This window comes from Podarcis cretensis, assembly GCF_951804945.1.
Source record: "Podarcis cretensis genome assembly, chromosome: 9".
Lineage (NCBI taxonomy): Eukaryota > Metazoa > Chordata > Lepidosauria > Squamata > Lacertidae > Podarcis > Podarcis cretensis.
The window spans coordinates 60451785-60471056 of NC_137178.1; the positions used below are offsets into that span (position 1 = coordinate 60451785).

General features: G+C 43.5%; 1 protein-coding gene across 4 annotated transcripts in view; it reads left to right on the forward strand.

Annotated features, from left to right (window-relative positions):
- The first annotated feature begins 11466 nt into the window (after positions 1-11466).
- GUF1 (GTP binding elongation factor GUF1) overlaps positions 11467-19272 on the forward strand; it is a 28109-nt gene continuing 20303 nt past the window's right edge. For 3 of the 4 annotated variants that reach the window (XR_013842135.1, XM_079989704.1, XM_079989706.1), the window contains exons 1-3: positions 11467-11531; positions 15503-15918; positions 17384-17495. Coding sequence is in view for 3 of the 4 variants with exons in the window: in XM_079989704.1 (XP_079845830.1) it covers positions 15694-15918; positions 17384-17495 (337 nt within the window). In the remaining variant the exon portion in view is untranslated. Of the gene's footprint in view, positions 11536-15502; positions 15919-17383; positions 17496-19272 lie in introns of all 4 variants that reach the window. The other variant, XM_079989705.1, reaches the window with a different exon arrangement.

Genomic DNA, 19272 nt, shown 5'->3' on the forward strand with positions numbered 1-19272 from the left:
AGACAAGGCTCTTTACTTTAAAACAGTATTTTTGGTCTTTGAACAGTAATTTTAAAAACCCGCCTTACCTAGCGGGTCCCAGAGAAGGACATTGCACAAAAAAAGGTTCTTTGGTGTTGCGGCTTGTCCTTCGCAGGGGACGGGACACTTTTTCTAAACTTCTGCCTTCTGCTCAAGTGGCTGACAACACAATCCTATAGATGTCTACCCAGAGAATTTCCTAGCAGATGACCACAGTGCCTGGAGACAGTCAGGTTCTGCATCCATAGCAGTGGCCAGAGGAGGAATGACTGCTGGGAGGGAGCGATCAAAGGCATTAAGGCACAGGTGCAGATGTGAGTGGTTTGGCGGCGAGCGTTGCTCAGTTGGCGGCTGGGCGTCGGGGCAATCCTTTGTCTTGGATGGAGGGGAGGTTGTAGTCTCTGCCTGCCCCTCCAAACGCTGGGGTATCCCATTAAAGGGATCCGGGGGGAGTGGCCATGTCTGCGTGGCCAGGTAGGGCCCAGGGCCAAAGGTACTCCTCCAAGAAGCAGTCCCTGCGGGGGTCACTCTATTTGATGTACGTCTTAGGAACCTCTGCCTGGATTGACCACACATATTTGGATTGCCCCACGCCTAAGCCAAACCTCTTTCATCTGTATTCAATCAAGTTGTGGCCTGTATTGACCCCAAACCAGTCTTATTGCTCTCTTTATTTATATGGGTTGGGGTATGGGGACATGGGTGGCGCTGTGGTCTAAACCATTAGGTCCAGTCACGGATGACTCTGGCGCTGAGGCGCTCATCTAACTTTATTGGCCGAGGGAGCTGGCGTACAGCTTCCGGGTCATGTGGCCAGCATGACTAAGCCACTTCTGGTGAACCAGAGGAGTGCACGGAAACGCCATTTACCTTCCCGCCAGAGTGGTACCTATTTATCTACTTGCACTTTGATGTGCTTTTGAACTGCTAGGTTGGCGGGAGCAGGGACTGAGCAACGGGAGCTCACCCTGCCATGGGGATTTGAACCGCTGACCTTCTGATCGGCAAGTCCTAGGCTCTGTGGTTTAACCCACAGCGCCACCCGCGTCCCATAATAAATGGTAGGATTTTGATTAAATGGGATATGGATGAAAGTACAAGCTTCAGAACTGTGCCAGATAAGGAATCCCTGGGCTGCCTTATGCAAAGCAGCCTGGCTGGCTTAGCAAAGAGCAAATCTGTTAACATGACAAAAAGGGTTGATCGGGCTATTGGAGAGGAATCCTTTGGCCTGGGCAGATAGATGTTGCCAAGGTGTGTGTTTGAAGTGACAGGAAAAGAGAGTTTTAGTTCTGGGAAGCAGGAAGGAGAAGGAAAGACCAGGATCCATCTTGGGCTGGCTGGCTGAAGGCTGGCTGAAAGAGCTGCACTTCTGTGGGGCACAAGCCCCTCTTGAAATGACCATGCTGTCAAATCTGGACTCCCACCACACAGACTGAAGGTGTAAAAAGGTGAACAAACCATATTTCGTAAACCTATGACAGTCTCTGCCGTGTCTCTAGTCTCCAAAGGAACACAGACCTGATGTGAGTGCCTGGAACCCTATGGGATGTTGCTACCGCTCGCCAGAGGGTTGGGGTGGCACCCAACATTTGTAAGAGTATATTGGGTGAGGATCTGTCAGAGCGAAAGGCCTGTAGCTCAGAGGTAGAGAGCTTGCTTTGCGGGCAGGAAGTTCAGGTTGAATCCCTGGCATTTCTGGGTAGGACTGCAAATGTCCCCTGCCTAATACAGTGGTACCTTGGTTCTCAAACGCCTTGGTTCTCAAATGCCTTGGTTCCCCAAAGCCAAAAACCCGGAAGTAAGTGCTCTGGTTTTTGAACGTTTTTCGGAAGCTGAATGTCCGATGCGGCTGTTGACTATTGTTTCCGGGGCGCCTGCACCAATTAGAAGCTGTGCTTTGGTTTTTGAACATTTTGGAAGTCAAACGGACTTCTGGAACGGATTAAGTTTGGCGCTTTTGTTTTAGCTATTTATTTTGCGTTTTTCTTTTTGAGGCTTTTTCGGTTAGTTTGTTTTTGTGACTGTGTGGAACCCAGTTCATCTACTGATTGATTGATTGTATGGCTGAGGAGGGACGCAGGTGGCGCTGTGGGTTAAAGCCTCAGCGCCTAGGACTTGCCGATCGAAAGGTCGGCGGTTCGAATCCCTGCGGCGGGGTGCGCTCCCGCTGCTCGGTCCCAGCGCCTGCCAACCTAGCAGTTCGAAAGCACCTCCGGGTGCAAGTAGATAAATAGGGACCGCTTACCAGCGGGAAGGTAAACGGCGTTTCCGTGTGCGGCTCTGGCTCGCCAGAGCAGCGATGTCACGCTGGCCACGTGACCCGGAAGTGTCTCCGGACAGCGCTGGCCCCTGGCCTCTTAAGTGAGATGGGCGCACAACCCCAGAGTCTGTCAAGACTGGCCCGTACGGGCAGGGGTACCTTTACCTTTACCTTTATGGCTGCGGAAATGGATAAAAGCCCCCGATCCAGACCATGACTATCATATGTGCAGGTAAGAAAAAATAATAATTTAAATTTTTATCATCTACAGTACTGTCTTACTTATTTTATAGTACAGTACATTGATTATTAGGGACGCAGGTGGCGCTGTGGGTTAAAGCCTCAGCGCCTAGGGCTTGCCGATCGAAAGGTCGGCGGTTCGAATCCCTGCGGCGGGGTGCGCTCCCGCTGCTCGGTCCCAGCGCCTGCCAACCTAGCAGTTCGAAAGCACCTCCGGGTGCAAGTAGATAAATAGGGACCGCTTACCAGCGGGAAGGTAAACGGCGTTTCCGTGTGCGGCTCTGGCTCGCCAGAGCAGCGATGTCACGCTGGCCACGTGACCCGGAAGTGTCTCCGGACAGCGCTGGCCCCTGGCCTCTTAAGTGAGATGGGCGCACAACCCCAGCGTCTGTCAAGACTGGCCCGTACGGGCAGGGGTACCTTTACCTTTACCTTACATTGATTATTGCTTTCATTTTAAGGATCAATGGTCATTAGATAGTAAAATTCATGTTAAATTGCTGTTTTAGGGGTTGTTTTTAAAAGTCTGGAACGGATTAATCCGTTTTGCGTTACTTTCTATGAGAAAGCGTGCCTTGGTTTTGGAACGCTTTGGTTTTGGAACGAACTTCCGGAACGGATTAAGTTTGAGAACCAAGGTACCACTGTACATTGCAGAAATGATACTAGTCAGTGTAGATCATGCTGGATGGATATATTCCAACTTCCTATTTTCTGCATCACAGCTGGGGAATTGTGCTTTTTCCTCAAATCGTGCAGGTGCTCAAACTCTAGATCCAAGTCAGGGTGTGTGTGTGTGTGTGTGTGACTAATCTTAAAGCAATTTAATCCTTTGTGCTTTCATCCAAACTACTGATTTATCTCTGTGCCATTTTGCAACACATCGTATGCAAACTGTCTCGAAGATTCAGAACCTTCTTGAAAAATTAATGCCATCATGCGAGAAGGAAAACACACTTTCAAATGTCACATTACCATGTGGGAGAGGAAATGTGGGGGGAGATTCATTAGCAGTAAAACTCTCCTCATCAATAATATTTAGGTTTTTTTTCTTTTTTCTAAAAAAAAAATCACTTTCAATGTGAAACGTCTTTAAGATGATGGTACCTGTCATATCAAATAAATTGCCTCGGCTTTTCTGGTGATTTAGCCTGGTGTACCAAATTATCAGGTGGAATATCATTGTGCCAGACAATGGTGAGGAGACTCCAGCCTAGTTTGGCCCACGCGGCTGCTTCCCAAAAAACATGCGCACCTGGCTTGCACCTGATGTCATATGGGACAGGGCAGGTACAGATGGAGATACAAAAGGAAAACTGGCAACTGAAAGCAAGCTGCCAATTGTGAGGTCTGACAGGGAGCCCCTGTGAAATGGCTCACAAACATCAGTAGACCATTGCGGGGGATGCATTCTTAATTGCCTGGCGGAGCAGAAAAGTTTCCAGTAGGAGTTAACGCCCATCACACAAATTTTAAAGTGTGTTTTGCATCACTAAACATTATGGGAATAGTTGACATCGAGTGATTGAGGCATATAATGACATCATCCATGCAATACTCTTCTTTAATCCAGCAAATGAAGCAGAACCTATGGGGAAGGGGGGCCATTTTGCAAGTTTGTTGTGGTGCCTAAATTTCATTTTCAAACTTCATTTGGAAGAAACTGAAATTCACTGTTGAGTCCGAGCCAGCTACTTAAGGAAGGAAATGTTGAGCCATTTCTCATTAGCTTACACGCTGACACAAGGACTTGTGATGCCATCCTGAGATTCTGCAAACAAGGTCCTACACCAACTTGATTGACGGAAACCTTTTGATTCTGCCCTTGGGAGCCTATTCCTGCAGATGATTATGTTCAGGCACTATTCTGCCTTCAGCCTTAATCACACCTGCTTGACCAGATGCTGAGGAGATGCTTGAAACACATTCATAGGCGACAGAACGTGCTTGCTAATAACATTTTGAGCTTTCTCTTGAAGGGTAGAATTATATTCATATTGTGCACATTACAATGCCATTTCATTTTATCATATACTCAGTCAGGTGGCTGGTTGGGCTAGGGAAGGTTTTGTGGGAAATGAACACCAATGACTTAATTTCAAATGCTTTTTTGACTGGTGCCCATTCAATCTGAGTAGGAAGAAAAAACATTTCAGCCTTTCTGTGTCTCTCTCTCTCTCTCTGTGTGTGTGTGTGTCTGTGTGTAAATTATAACAGCATATTAGTTAGCAGAGACACTGGCTCCTATGTGGTCCACCTTCAGTTCTATGCAGTGCTTTCCCCCCTAAACAAATGTTTAGGGGTACTCTCATTTTCCTACTCAGATTGAAATACTGCCCCTCAATGAGGCCAAACTTAGATTCACAAAATGTTTAGGGGTATGCGTACCTGTGTATGTCCCAAGAAAAGAAGCACTGGTTCTATGAATACAGTGGTACCTTGGGTTAAGTATTTAATTCGTTCCGGAGGTCCTTTCTTAACCTGAAACTGTTCTTAACCTGAGGTTAAGCACCACTTTAGCTAATGGGGCCTCCCGCTGCCGCTGCGCCACCAGAGCACGATTTCTGTTCTCATCCTGAAGCAAAGTTCTTAACCCGAGGTAGTATTTCTGGGTTAGCGGAGTCTGTAACCTGAAGTGTCTGTAACCTGAAGCCTCTGTAACCTGAGGTACCACTGTACTTGTTCCATGTCATCTGGTTTTACCTTGTGCACAGTTGACAAAATGCAGAGCAGAGTTTTCCCTCACCTCATTTGTGTTGAGTCCAAGTAAGTACAGAGTGGGATGCATTAACTGTTAGGTAGCAGACACAGTAGTGTCCCAGTAGTGATGTATGGAAGTGAGAGTTGGACCATAAAGAAGACTGATTGCCGAAGAATTGATGCTTTTGAATTATGGTGTTGGAGGAGACTCTTGAGAGTCCCATGGACTGCAAGAAGATCAAACCTCTCCATTCTTAAGGAAATCAGCCCTGAGTGCTCACTGGAAGGACAGATCGTGAAGCTGAGACTCCAATACTTTGGTCACCTCATGAGAAGAGAAGACTCCCTGGAAAAGACCCTGATGTTGGGAAAGATGGAGGGCACAAGGAGAAGGGGACGGCAGAGGACGAGATGGTTGGACAGTGTTCTTGAAGCTACCCGCATGAGTTTGACCAAACTGCGGGAGGCAGTGGAAGACAGGAGTGCCTGGTGTGCTCTGGTCCATGGGGTCACGAAGAGTCGGACACGACTAAATGACTAAACAACAACAACAAAGCAGATACATATGTTTTATTACAACATCATCAAAATGATGAACAGCCCCAAATTTCAGCCAGGTCGTATTCTGTACACAGTTGATCCTCATATTCTTTACAGGGCTTTGCTATCGCAGAGCCACCTTCTCCACAATGTTTTCTGGAATGGTGTTAGTGCTACATATTGTGGGACTCTACATTAGTACCAAAGTGAGCATCTTTCTCTCCCCTCTCTGTGAAGGCTAACAGCAGCCCGGAGAGTGGAAGTGGGTGGGTTATTTTGTCAGGACTTTGGTGGAGAAGAAAAGGGTTAAACCCTCCACATATGCTGTGGTCCGGATGAAAATCGGCCCCTCCCCACTTTCACTATTAATTAAGAAAAATAATCAGTGATTTGCCTCTATGTGAGCAAGGTTACTCGGCACCAATTCTCTGCTACTAATGAACTTAGGAAAAAGAATTATTTTCTGCCCCACATCACTAGGGTTAAGCACTGTGCCCCTGTTGTTTTTATTCTGCTTCCATATACAGATAGGATGTGTCATGTGTGTGATATAGAGTTATAGCAATACAAAAAGGGGTGGTTTGACAGATGTGCTTATTGACAACCTGTCCATATTACTTTATCATACGTTTAGAGTCTGGCTCCAGGAGACTGGTGCATAATGCAATTATGTCTCATTCAAGGTTCCTCATCACCGGCATATAATGGATGTTTTGAAAACTGTAGGCAGACTATATTGTTTCTTTGAAATCTCTGGACATTCTCCTGTGTAGACATTTTTATAGGGCCAGGTGTTAGTAGAAGCAGGTGCAATAGCACAGAGCTAGTGATTTGTATAATGTTTGCTATAATATTGAATCACATTCTTCAGCTTTATATTTTGCTATGCCAGGCAAGATATTATTCCTCGCCTTGCATTTCTACATTCAAAGCACCTTGTCATTTACCTCATGCTCAGGTACATAAAGTCTCTGGCATATACACATGAATTAATAAATAATCACTTGAACTACCTTTTGGTTCTTCAGGGAATTTTATCTAACAAAATAGCTCAGATAAAGGCAGAGAGTGTTTGAGGTGACTAGTGTTAGCTGTGGGAATCTTGATTTGAAATCAGGATTTGAGTAAGAGTGATGGGCAAATCATGCTTAGCAGCCTAGTCTACCTCTCTGTAGTGCAGGATAAAGTAAGTTAAAATATGTGCCGCATCCTCAGCAATTTGGAGAAAAGGCAGGATCTAAATATCACAATGGACAAACCATCGTTCTGTTAAAAACAACAGCCCGCTTACAGTTATTTACAGCTGTGACTCCAAGCACAATTTAAGTCTTGTGCCGGCTAAGCTAAAAATTGTTTACCTATGCATTGTTTTAATGACCCGGTTCATTTCTCAATCATGCCCTTGGCCATTCTGTCAGAAGCATTAGCAGGCCATTACTGTGCACACCAAGGCCACAAGTTTATATTGGGAACCATAAAACCAACCGGCACGAGCGTAAATTCAATTTCTGCTCTATAGTCTTTCCTGCATTTACAACAGTCACACGACACAGGTCTGCGACTCTCAGGCAGCAAAATAAAACAGACCCTTCACGTTCCCCGATTTTCCAGGGACAGTCCCAGATTTACAGAAGCCATCCCGGTTTCTGATTTGATCCAGAAATGTCTTGCTTTTCCGTAGGATACCCCTACTTTCATTGGAGAAATGTTAGAGGGTATGGAGTTATATGACCCACGAGCCAAGGAGATAAGGAACTATACAACCTTTAGAAGACATCTGAAAGCAGCCCTGTATACGGATTTTTTTTAAAAAAAATGTTTTATGTTGTTTTTATTTTTTAAAAAAATAATATTTATCAAGAGTTTAAAGATTACAAAAAGAAAGAAAAAGAATTAAACATGACAATAAAATACAAAAACAAAAACAGAAACAAAAACAAAAACACTACATGAAACATTGAATTAACAAAACAAAACAAAAACAATTAAAAACACTTCCAATATTTTCAATCTTAACTTTCATTCACTTGTTTCATTGACTTCCTCACGCAGGCCCTCGTCAGTATTCCACTTCAATTAACTGTTTCAGCAATTCCTTTCCATCTTCATCTATTTTCTGTCCTATAATTAATCTTAACATATTCTAACCTTATTTTTTCCCTTTAATAAATTAACAACCTATCTCTACCTAGTTCCTTATAACATTTCTGCCAAAGCCATATAACTTCATTCCACCATTTTTCTATAGCTCATTAATTTTACAATATTTCTGTAAATAATCTTTAAATTTTTTCCAATCTTCTTCCACCAACTCTTCTCCCTGGTCTCGGATTCTGCCAGTCATTTCCGCCAATTCCATATAGTCCATCAACTTCATCTGCCATTCTTCCTGGGTGGGTAAATCTTGTGTCTTCCAATACTTCGCGATGAGTATTCTTGCTGCTGTTGTTGCATACATAAAGTTCTGTCCTTCTTTGGCACCAATTGGCCGACCATGCCCAGGAGAAAGGCCTCTGGTTTCTTCAGAAAGGTCTATTTAAATACCTTTTTCAATTCATTATAAATCATCTCCCAGAATGTCTTAATCCTTGGGCATGTCTACCAAAGGTGAAAGAATGTACCTTCAGTCTCATTACATTTCCAACATTTATTTTCGGGCAAATGGTTAATTTTTGCAAGCTTGACTGGTGTCATGTACCACCTGTAAATCATTTTCATTAAATTCTCTCTTAGGGCATTACATGCCGTAAATTTCATACCTGTGGTCCATAACTGTTCCCAGTCAGCCATCATTATGTCATGTCCAACATCTTGTGCCCATTTAATCATAGCAGATTTCACCGTTTCATGTTTTATGTTGTTTTTATATGTGCTGGAAGCTACACAGAGTGGCTGGGGCAACACAGGGTACAAATAATAAAACTGTTGTTGTTATTGAATAGGGCGTCCCTATTTTCATCAGAGAAATGTTGGAGGGCATGAATAAAGTGGCAGAATAGACTATATCACTTCAGGATGCATGGGGGTTTTTTTGGGGGGGTGCTACCCTAGGGTTGCCATATTTCAAAAAGTGAAAATGCAGACAGAAAAGTTGTTGAGGGCAAAATAATGGGATGCTTTTGAATGATTCTTGTGGGAAATTGGCATAAATGAGACTGCCAACATCCCAGACATTTAGCTGAATTCTGCCCAGACTCTGCTTTCAACTGCAGTATTCTGGATATGTCTGGGGAATTCTGGACGTATGGCAACCGTATCATTACTGCCCATGCCCCTGAAGAACCCCTAACACATAGTCAGCAGTTGTTCATAAGGGGTGGCTGGCTAGAGGCAATGTCATCATTGTAGCAATAGTTGAGCTACTAGCTACTAGGAGGCAGCCATGCTTCTGAATCTCAATTGTTGGAAACCACAGGAGGGGAAAGGGTCTTGCGTTCGAATCCTGCTTGCTGGCGTCTAGTTGGCCCCGTGAGAACAGGATGCCGGACTACAGTGGTCTGATCCAGCTGAAGGCTCCTCTTATGTTCTTATGCTAGGCTTATCAGGATATTGGGGCGAGGCGAGGCAATGAGGATACAGCAGGGGTAGGCAACCTAAGGCCCGTGGGCCAGATCCGGCCCAATCGCCTTCTCAATCTGGCCCACGGACAGTCTGGGAATCAGCGTGTTTTTACATGAGTAGAATGTGTGCTTTTATTTAAAATGCATCTCTGGCTTAGTTGTGGGAGGTAGGAATTTGTTCATTTTTTTTTTTCAAAATATAGTCCAGCCCACAAGGTCTGAGGGACAGTGGACCAGCCCCCTGCTGAAAAAGTTTGCTGACCCCTGGGATACAGCAGTGGAGGATCTGGATGGCTCAGTTGGCTAGAGCTGATTTACACCAAGGTTGCAGGTTCAGTCCCCTTATGGGACAGGTGCATATACCTGCATTGCAGAGGGTTGGACTAGATGATCCTCAGGGTCCCCTTCCAACTGTACAGTTCTATGGTCTTCCCGCCCTATCTGCGGATGGGGAGAGGAGCCACTACACTTCCTCCACAACCCATTTCATGCTGACATTGGTTCTAGCCAAGAGAGTTCCTTGATGAGCTAGGGCTTTTGAGTTTTGTTTATTTATTTCTTTCAACAGATTTATATGCAGCTTGATTGTAAGGGGTGGTGGTGGGGGAAAGCCTCAAGGTGGCTTGTTAACAAAACAAAACAAAAAGATAAAACAATAAATTTATCACTAAAAACATAGAACCATCATTAAAAACATAGAGACCTTTGAGGGTTTGGGGTTGTCTTTTTCTTAAAAATAATAATAATAATAATCAAGCAGTGCATCGATTTTATGAAATAATAAATAAAATTAAAAGCAGAATAGAATGCACCAAAACAAATTAAAGCTTCAGTGACAATTAAAGCAAGTGTTTTATTAATCTGTTCAAATATGGGATTCTTTACTTAGCACTGCCCACTCTTAACATTTCTGCACTAGACTCTACGGTCTTTCGCGTGGATTAAAAATAAAATAAAACCCTGCATCACTTGCAGTTTTGAAGGACAGGTCACACTCCCCCCGCCCCCCGCCATATAAGGTAATACCCAGCACATGGCCCCGCGCATGCGCCCCTCTTTTTAAAACGAACTGCCGCAAGAGCCTCTCCTCTCCCCAGGACTAGCCCTGCCCGTGAGCTTGGCCAATCAGAGGGTTCCCAGTGCCTACAACGCACGCGCAGTACGTCCCTCTCCCTCGGAGCAGCATGTATTTAGTGCGCAGAGCAGTCGGTTCCTTCCTTTTCTCCCCTCCCCTCCCCGCGTATAGCCTGTAGACTTTTAAAGGTTAGACTGCCAGTTTCATAGCCTGGAAGCACACTTCCGGGTTAGTTTTGATACCCTTCCTCTTCGCCTCTCTCCATCTCTCTCTCTGCTTCTCTCTCTTGCCTGCAGGGATTAAAAGTGACAACTCCATGTGCGGCCTTCGCTCCTATAAGCCCTTTGTCAACAACGAAATGTCGCTGTTTTTTGTGTTGAATACATGCTATATGGTAATTTATGGACCTAATAGGTATCTAAAGCCATTTGCACATAACAAAGTATGTATTTTATCCAAATAATTGTTGAACTGAAATACAATTAAGAAGGATATCAATAGTGAAATAATTATTAAGTTCCAACTTAAAATGATTTTTTTTCATAACAAACTTAATAATGCAAACACGTTGGCATTTGGCAATAACAAAAGTTCCTTTAGAAACACAATTTACAAAGACTCATAATCTAGTCTCTAGAAACTTGCTATAGTATGAAATAATAATAGCAAACCAGTGATAATTTAGGGAGCAGGCTAGCAGGCGGGGCCCATGACTTACATCACAGGAGCCTACACAACACACAACACTATTGCTGAATGTAGGTATTATTTCATTTGTTTTCTATTTTGTATTTTTGAAATGTACATCCAGGTTTGTTTTTTCTTTAATTTTTTGGGGGGTTCCCAAGAGAGTGGGGCCCTAAGCTATAGCTTATTTAGTTTATACATAAATCCGGCACTGGTCTTATTCCAGACTGTGTTAAGTGGGACAAACAGCTGTCTCAAAACAGCAAAACTCTAAACCGTGCGCTATATGGATGTACGACTTTGTTTTTCTATCTCTATTCGCCCCGAAAATCCCATAGAGATAAGAAATAAAGCAGAGTTATTATTTCCACCTCTCACTTCCGGTACACATCGATTAGTTCCGTGTCAAGGGTCTCGGAAGTCTGTGATGTCCGAGTTAGTAATGGTGGGTGATCCCTTTTTTTCCTTTTCCTTCCTCACCTCGTTGCCTTCATAAGAGGACGGGCAGTATCTTACCCGGGGTGCTAAATGAGGCGGCGGCAAGGGGTTACTCTGGGGTCTGTGATAAGTGATGCAAGGTTTTTATTTTATTTCTAATCCACGCGGAAGACCGTAGAGTAAAGTTGGGGCTAGTGCAGAAATGTCTAGAGTGGGCAGTGCTAAGTGAAGAAACGCATTTACAGATAGGTAGCCGTGTTGGTCTGCCATAGTCAAAACAAAATAAAAAAATTCCTTCCAGTAATAATAATAATAATAATAATAATAATAATAATAATAATAATAATTATTTATTATTTGTACCCCGCCCATCTGGCTGGGTCTCCCCAGCCACTCTGGGCGGCTTCCATGGAAACCAAAAATACACTAAAATATCACACATTAAAAACTTCCCTGAACAGGGCTGCCTTAAGATGTCTTCTGAATGTCAGGTAGTTATTTATCGCTTTGACATCTGCTGGAAGGGCATTCCACAGGGCGGGCGCCACTACCGAGAAGGCCCTCTGCCTGGTTCCCTGTAGCTTTGCTTCTCGCACCTTAAAGACCAACTAAGTTAGTTCTTGGTATGAGCTTTCGTGTGCATGCACACTTCTTCAGATACGCAGAAACCCATATTTGAATAGATTAATAAAACATTGGCTTTAATTGCCACTGAAGTTTTAATTTGTTTTGGTGCATTCTGTCTTGCTTTTATCCGCGTACTTCCATGTCAGGTGCAGAAGAGATTGTAAACATGGAAAGGGTGGCGAGAAGAACCATGTGCAGCCAGGAAACTGCCAGCACATTTCGCAAAGCTAAGCAGGATCCGGTATGGTTTCACATCGGTTGGATGGGGAACCAACACATGTTGTGATTCCTGCATATTGCAACGGGAGTTGGGCTAGATGACCCTGGGGGGGGGGAGTCCCTCCCAAATTTAAAAAGGTAAAGGGACCCCTGACCATTAGGTCCAGTCGTGGCCGACTGGGGTTGCGGCGCTCATCTCGCTTTATTGGCCGAGGGAGCCGGTGTACAGCTTCCGGGTCATGTGGCCAGCATGACTAAGCCACTTCTGGCAAACCAGAGCAGCACACGGAAACGCCGTTTCCCTTCCTGCCGGAGCGGTACCTACTTATCTACTTGCACTTTGACGTGCTTTCGAACTGCTAGGTTGGCAGGAGCTCCCAAATTTACGATTCCATTATTTCTATAAAAGCTCCTCAGACTGCCCTTGTCCCTGCCGAAGGCCCGCTAGCAACTCTTTGCAAAGGCTGTGCGTGACTTTTCATCCATTTACAGTGGTACCTCAGGTTAAGAACCTAATTCGTTCTGGAGGTCCGTTCTTAACCTGAAACTGTTCTTTAACCTGAGGTACCACTTTAGCTAATGAGGCCTCCCGTTGCTGCCGCCATGCGATTTCTGTTCTCATCCTGAAGCAAAATTCTTAATCCGGGGTACTATTTCTGGGTTAGCAGAGTCTGTAACCTGAAGCATCTGTAACCTGAAGCGTCTGTAACCTGAAGTACCACTGTATTATATACACTGCCTCTCCCCTTGGTGTGTATGTTTATCTCATCCTCCCCTTTGTGTCCTTACAGCAGCCCTGTAAGGTGTGTGAGGCGAAGAGACGTATGTAGTGACCTACCAGCCCAAACTCACCCAGAGAGCTTCGTGATCTGAACCAGGATCTTTCATAAGATTTATTCACAGCACTTGATTGTAAAAAAAAAGACTAAAAAGGCTTCAAAGCGGTTTACAAAAAATGAAGCAGTAAAATCCAGAAAAAATTACAACCCTACTTTAAAACACACAAAAAGATAAAATACTAAAATAAGACTAAAATTACACACCGACTTTCTAAGCATCTTGGTAAGCCTGCCTAAACAAATGGTTTAGGCAGGCGCCTGCTTGATCTCAATAGACAGGAAATTCCAGAGTGAAGGTGCCGCCATACTTAAGGGTTGAGTTCTTACAAATGCAGAATGGGTATTATGTGGCACCTGTAACCATGTTAATTCGGCTGACTGAAGTGTAGTGTAAGGCAATCTCATAGGTAAATTGTTCCCAAGCAGCTAAGGGCTGAATAGACTAATAGCAACACCTTAAACTTGGCTTAGTAGCAAATAGGCAACCAGTGCAGATCTCTGAGTGCAGGTGTTAAATACTGAAAAGCCTCCCCTGTCAGCAATTGTGCAGCAGCAATCTGCACTAATTGCAGCTTCCAGATCAAGCCCCACATACAGCTAATCCAGTCTTGATGCAACCTACCCAACCTTAGCCCCCCACACTGTCCCATTATGACTGACCAGATTTGGTGGTTAGAGAGTTGTCTGTGGCCTTTTGTAATGGAAGAAGGCAAGTCTCTGAATTTGCGTAGCTTTGCTTCTCTGGAAATTTTACGTGTTGCAGATTTCCTACAAGGATGACGTGTCTACAAGCTGTTTCATATGTTTACTACACCTGCCTAAACCCTGTGTGTTGTTTTCATAAATGTGATATATGTGAGCAGTGTAACATGGTGGGAACGTGGAAAAAATCATCATCCAATCAGGCTTGGATGTTGCAAATGTATATTTTATTATCATAGAAGTTGCTGATGCAATCTTCTGTGTGCTCCCACTTTGCTGCTGCCTTGCCCGTGCTGATGCGAACAAAACCATAAACATTATGTCTACACCAGCTGTGAAACAATTCTATGCATTATGCAGAACGTGGTATAACTGTACTACTTCAGACTGCAGGGAGAGAAAAAGAGAGTTCCATTTTAAATGCCTGCCCCTAAACTAGCATATGCAGGAAAACACACACAGAGACTTCCTGTTTTATGTGGAGATGCTTTAAAAAATATTGTCCACCACTAGAATTCTACTGCTTTGCTCTACCGCTATAATTTCCCATTTCCAATATTAAAATGCTTATGCACCCAAAAGGACACCACCCACATACAAGAGGGAGATAACAGCAGGTTTAGATTTGCAGAAATTCATATTTTAAAACCTTAATGGGGAAGATTCCCCCCAAAAGCCCAGTGAAGGCTGAGTGTGTTCATTGTCTATAGATAATGACAGACTGCTGAGGAATAAAAGAGTCAATGGGATGTGAGCAGTAATGGAGTATTGTGTTGGAGGTCATAGCTGACTGCCTGGAACAATGTTTTGTTTCAGGTCCCTTGTGTCCTGCATAATGTGTAGATTGATTCCTACACAGAAGTCTATTAAATGGTTAATAGGCCATGCATTTAGACTTGTGGAACAAATTCCTGATCAGTGGGCTATGAAACTCAAGTCACATAAAATTATGTTTAGTCCAGCCATGGGAGAGTATTCTGAAATAATGCTCATTTCTGCTGTTGTAAACAGGTAGTCTGCATCTCTTGACTCCGCTGGAATTTAAAATAATGTGCATTTAAAAATAATGGCCATGGAGCACGTAGGTCAGGATGATAGAAGGCATGAGGAAAATAAGAAAAGCTTAGCCATTTTTTCTAGTCTAGCATTCTGTTTCCAGCAGTGCCTAACCAAAGCATAGGAAGGGTTACAAATATCAAAGCAACTGCCCTCTCTTCTTTATCCCATCATTTGGTAGTTGAAGGAATATTGGCTGTGACTTGGGAGTTTCTACCTAGCTACCCTGGCAATTAACTGTTGATCGGCTTATCCTTCAGGGACGCTTCTAATACTCTGGCTGGTGGGCAGAAGTGAAAGAAAGAGCACTGATGAGTTTGAGTTGCAATAAACCTAACTGTTAGGACAAAAATTAAGTCCTTTGCAATGAAGGATGTAAGTTGATACAGGCAAGGTCTGTCACTTCAAGACTGCTTCGTAAATTGGTTCTCTCAAATATTAGTGGTTTGGTTGCAGCTGGGAAAAGAGCACATTTTGAGAACAAGTTCAGTGTACTGCTTAAAAAACTAAGTTCAACCTTTCTCTCTCTTCACAGGTGTAGCCCAGTGTCTTGGTGAAGAATGGGAATAAACAATGTAAACCTTGGATCTTTCTGCCCTGTACAGAGAACACATGCACAGCTTCATAAAACCAAGTTTCTCCAACTTTTGGAAATGTATTTTTGTTAAGGATTCCTTTGACTGATTATAGGAGCGAGAAAACTATGCTGAGCCAGTGGCTGCGTTTATGCCCTGTTCTGAGCACTTTGCTTATCACACCACACTCTGGACGGTGACTGCTTTTAGTTCTCCTAAAAGCATGTCTGCGCTTATGAAAAGGGCATTATGGCTTGCTGTCAGCCTCAAGAGGTCATATCATGCTGGCATTTTTTCGTCTCTTTCTCTGGGTTTGGAAAAGTCTCCCGGACATCGCGTCACATTCCTCAGGCGATATTCCTCCGAGACTGGCAAGGTGACAGTTGTCTTGTCTACTTACAAAATACCATAATTGTTATTGGGCTGATTTCAGCATGATTAAGTTCACCTTGTAAATAATGTAGCTGAGAAGTAAATGGATGGCCAAAAAATTCCATAGCAAATTGCAATCCAAGTCATTGGATTGGGTTCTGAAGTAGATGACAACAGGTAGCTAATTCCTGCTACTACTTTGCAAACATAATGATGTTCCATGCCCGCCTGATATTTTTCTCCGCTCTTACCACTTTTTTTTTGTTAAATGAGTATCAGGAAGGTCAAAGTTTTATCAAAAATCCCAGTCATAAGACCATATCTTTGAAAGTAAGTCTCATTCATTTCAGTGAAGCATATCTCCCAAGTAGGTATGTTTTGAGTTAGTCTATTTATTTAGTAGGGATGTGGGTGGCGCTGTGGGTTAAACCACAGAGCCTAGGACTTGCCGATCAGAAGGTTGGCCGTTCGAATCCCCATAACGGGGTGAGCTCCTGTTGCTCGGTCCCTGCTCCAGCCCACCTAGCAGTTCAAAAGCACATCAAAGTGCAAGCAGATAAATAGGTACCGCTCTGGCGGGAAGGTAAACGGCGTTTCCGTGTGCTGCTCTGGTTCGTCAGAAGCGGCTTAGTCATGCTGGCCACATGACCTGGAAGCTGTACGCCGGCTCCCTTGGCCAATAAAGCGAGATGAGTGCCGCAACCCCAGAGTCGTCCGTGACTGGACCTAACGGTCAAGGGTCCCTTTACCTTTAGTTATTTAGTAAATTTGTATGCAACATATGAGTTCACAACAGTAGAGTGATTCACAGCATGTAGTTGCCACCTGAAACATCTTGGTTAAGAGTAACTATCAATTGACTACGTAGCTACTGTATGTGTATGCGGTGACGAATAGTAACTCTTAACTGAGATTTTACAAGCTGCAACTTAAAACACATTGTGTGTGTGTAACATAATTCAGTGTTCCCTAGGCTAGTGTTCTCCAGGTGTTTTAACTTGGCTACTGTCGAGTTGCCTAATGTGAGTAGCACAACTTTGGAAAGAACAGCACAGTTTAAGTTACTCTTGTTGAGCTATAAAGCCCTAAGTTTCATATTGGGACCAACCATAGGGGCAGTCTTTTCTGTTACGTTGCCCAGTTTGTGAAATCACCCCCATCCCTTGAAATAAGACAGCCACTGATTTTATTACTATTATTTAAATTTAACAACCTTTCTGTTTGCCCATGCATTTGTTGCTTATTAATGCAGATGGAAAACAAAAGCTGTAAGGGTACCAAAGGGATTTTCCATCAGAATCACAAACTTTCATTGGCCTGGACCTCCTCCCAGTTTTGTATCTTGGAGCAAAAAATGCAAAATGGTATTTTTTAGGTTTTTAACGAGAATATAAATACATTGGCAAATACATTGGTCCACCACCCCAGACTATTCATGATTTGTGACCCTTTTCCTTTATGTGCTTTAGGATACAGTGGACATGTCATTGTTTCCTGTTGAAAACATTAGAAATTTCAGCATAATAGCTCATGTGGACCATGGGAAAAGTACTCTAGCAGATAGGCTGCTGGAGATAACAGGTGAGATAATTTTACAGTATGCTTTATTTCTTTGGGTGCTGCCTGTGGGATGTAATCCATTGGAACAGTCAAATACAACATTCCTTATTTCCCCAGAGTGTGCACAACAGGTAACTTCCTGTTCCACTGGTCTGGAGTGTCTTCCCTCTGCATGTGATCTGGGAGACTGGCATGGCCATGGTTTCCTCCATAAAAGAGCCGAGTCACACAGCCATTTTCTTTCTCTTGATCTCTCTCTTGCTTGCTGCCATGCTGCTCTCCTGCAGCCATTTTGTTCTCTTAATGTAATTTTGCTGTCTGCTGGCTCCCAGCTAGCAGCACATGAGTTCAGTCTCCATGTGAGATGTACTCACAGATTGTTATGTAACTACTAAGTCAAGCCTGCCTTTCAGGAATCAAATCGTGAACTGAAACGTGAGTAAACTTCTTGTTACTTTTAAGGAAAGACTCTTGTGTCCTTATTCTGTTAAGAGGGATAAAAGGGGACAGCAGGAATAATGGGCAAGCCAGATTGGATTACTTAACTAAAGAGATTCAAATGAATCTGCAAACTAGCTCCCTGCTATATTGAAGGGAATCTGTTTTGAAGGAAGGATAATATTTATTCAATATATCCTTTCCTGCTATCCTTGACGTTCCCACACTTCATTTAAAATAAATACCTAGGCAGAACATGTAAAACAGAGACATAAGACAAAATAGAATAATAAAAGCCATATGGATAAAACGTCATAATCAGTTATGATAGTGAGGTCCTATTAATAGTCAGGAAAAGCTTGGGTGAAGCAGTCTGATTTCTCTTGCTGTTGGAAGCAAGCAACATTTAGCAGCTTCCTGATCTACACAAGGGAGAAAGCCCTTCTTTCCACTGTGAGGTGGTGACCTGTAGGAATGGCTACCAGGACCTGCTTCACAGATTGTGGTAATAGTCTTCATCTTTGTTATTTATGCACAGCAATTACGATTCTGCTCTGGTCAGACCTCACCTGGAGTACTGTGTCCAGTTCTGGGCACCACAGTTCAAGAAGGACACTGACAAACTGGAACGTGTCCAGAGGAGGGCAACCAAAATGGTCAAAGGCCTGGAAACGATGTCTTATGAGGAACGGCTAAGGGAGCTGGGCATGTTTAGCCTGGAGAAGAGGAGGTTAAGGGGTGATATGATAGCCATGTTCAAATATATAAAAGGATGTCACATAGAGGAGGGAGAAAGGTTGTTTTCTGCTGCTCCAGAGAAGAGGACACGGAGCAATGGTTCCAAACTACAAGAAAAAAGATTCCACCTAAACATTAGGAAGAACTTCCTGACAGTAAGAGCTGTTCGACAGTGGAATTTGCTGCCAAGGAGTGTGGTGGAGTCTCCTTCTTTGGAGGTCTTTAAGCAGAGGTTTGACAACCATATGTCAGGAGTGCTCTGATGGTGTTTCCTGCTTGGCAGGGGGTTGGACTCGATGGCCCTTGTGGTCTCTTCCAACTCTATGAGTCTATGATTCTGTGATTCCAATACCAGTTTCATTTTCTATGCTGACCATTGTTTATAGATTCAGTAGAATACTTCTAATGTTTACCGTTTCCATACCTAAAATAGAACGCTTTATGGTAATAGCTGGTAAATTGTAAGTTTTCTTTCACTACCTGAGTGTGCATTTTTGTCACAGAAGTGGGACGCTAAAGTTTCCATTCTATTTTATTGTATTTAATTTGGGGGACATCTGTTCTGTGAAACGGCAGTCAGTTTGCATTAAAAAAAACGTGTTTTTTTTACTACCTTACTACC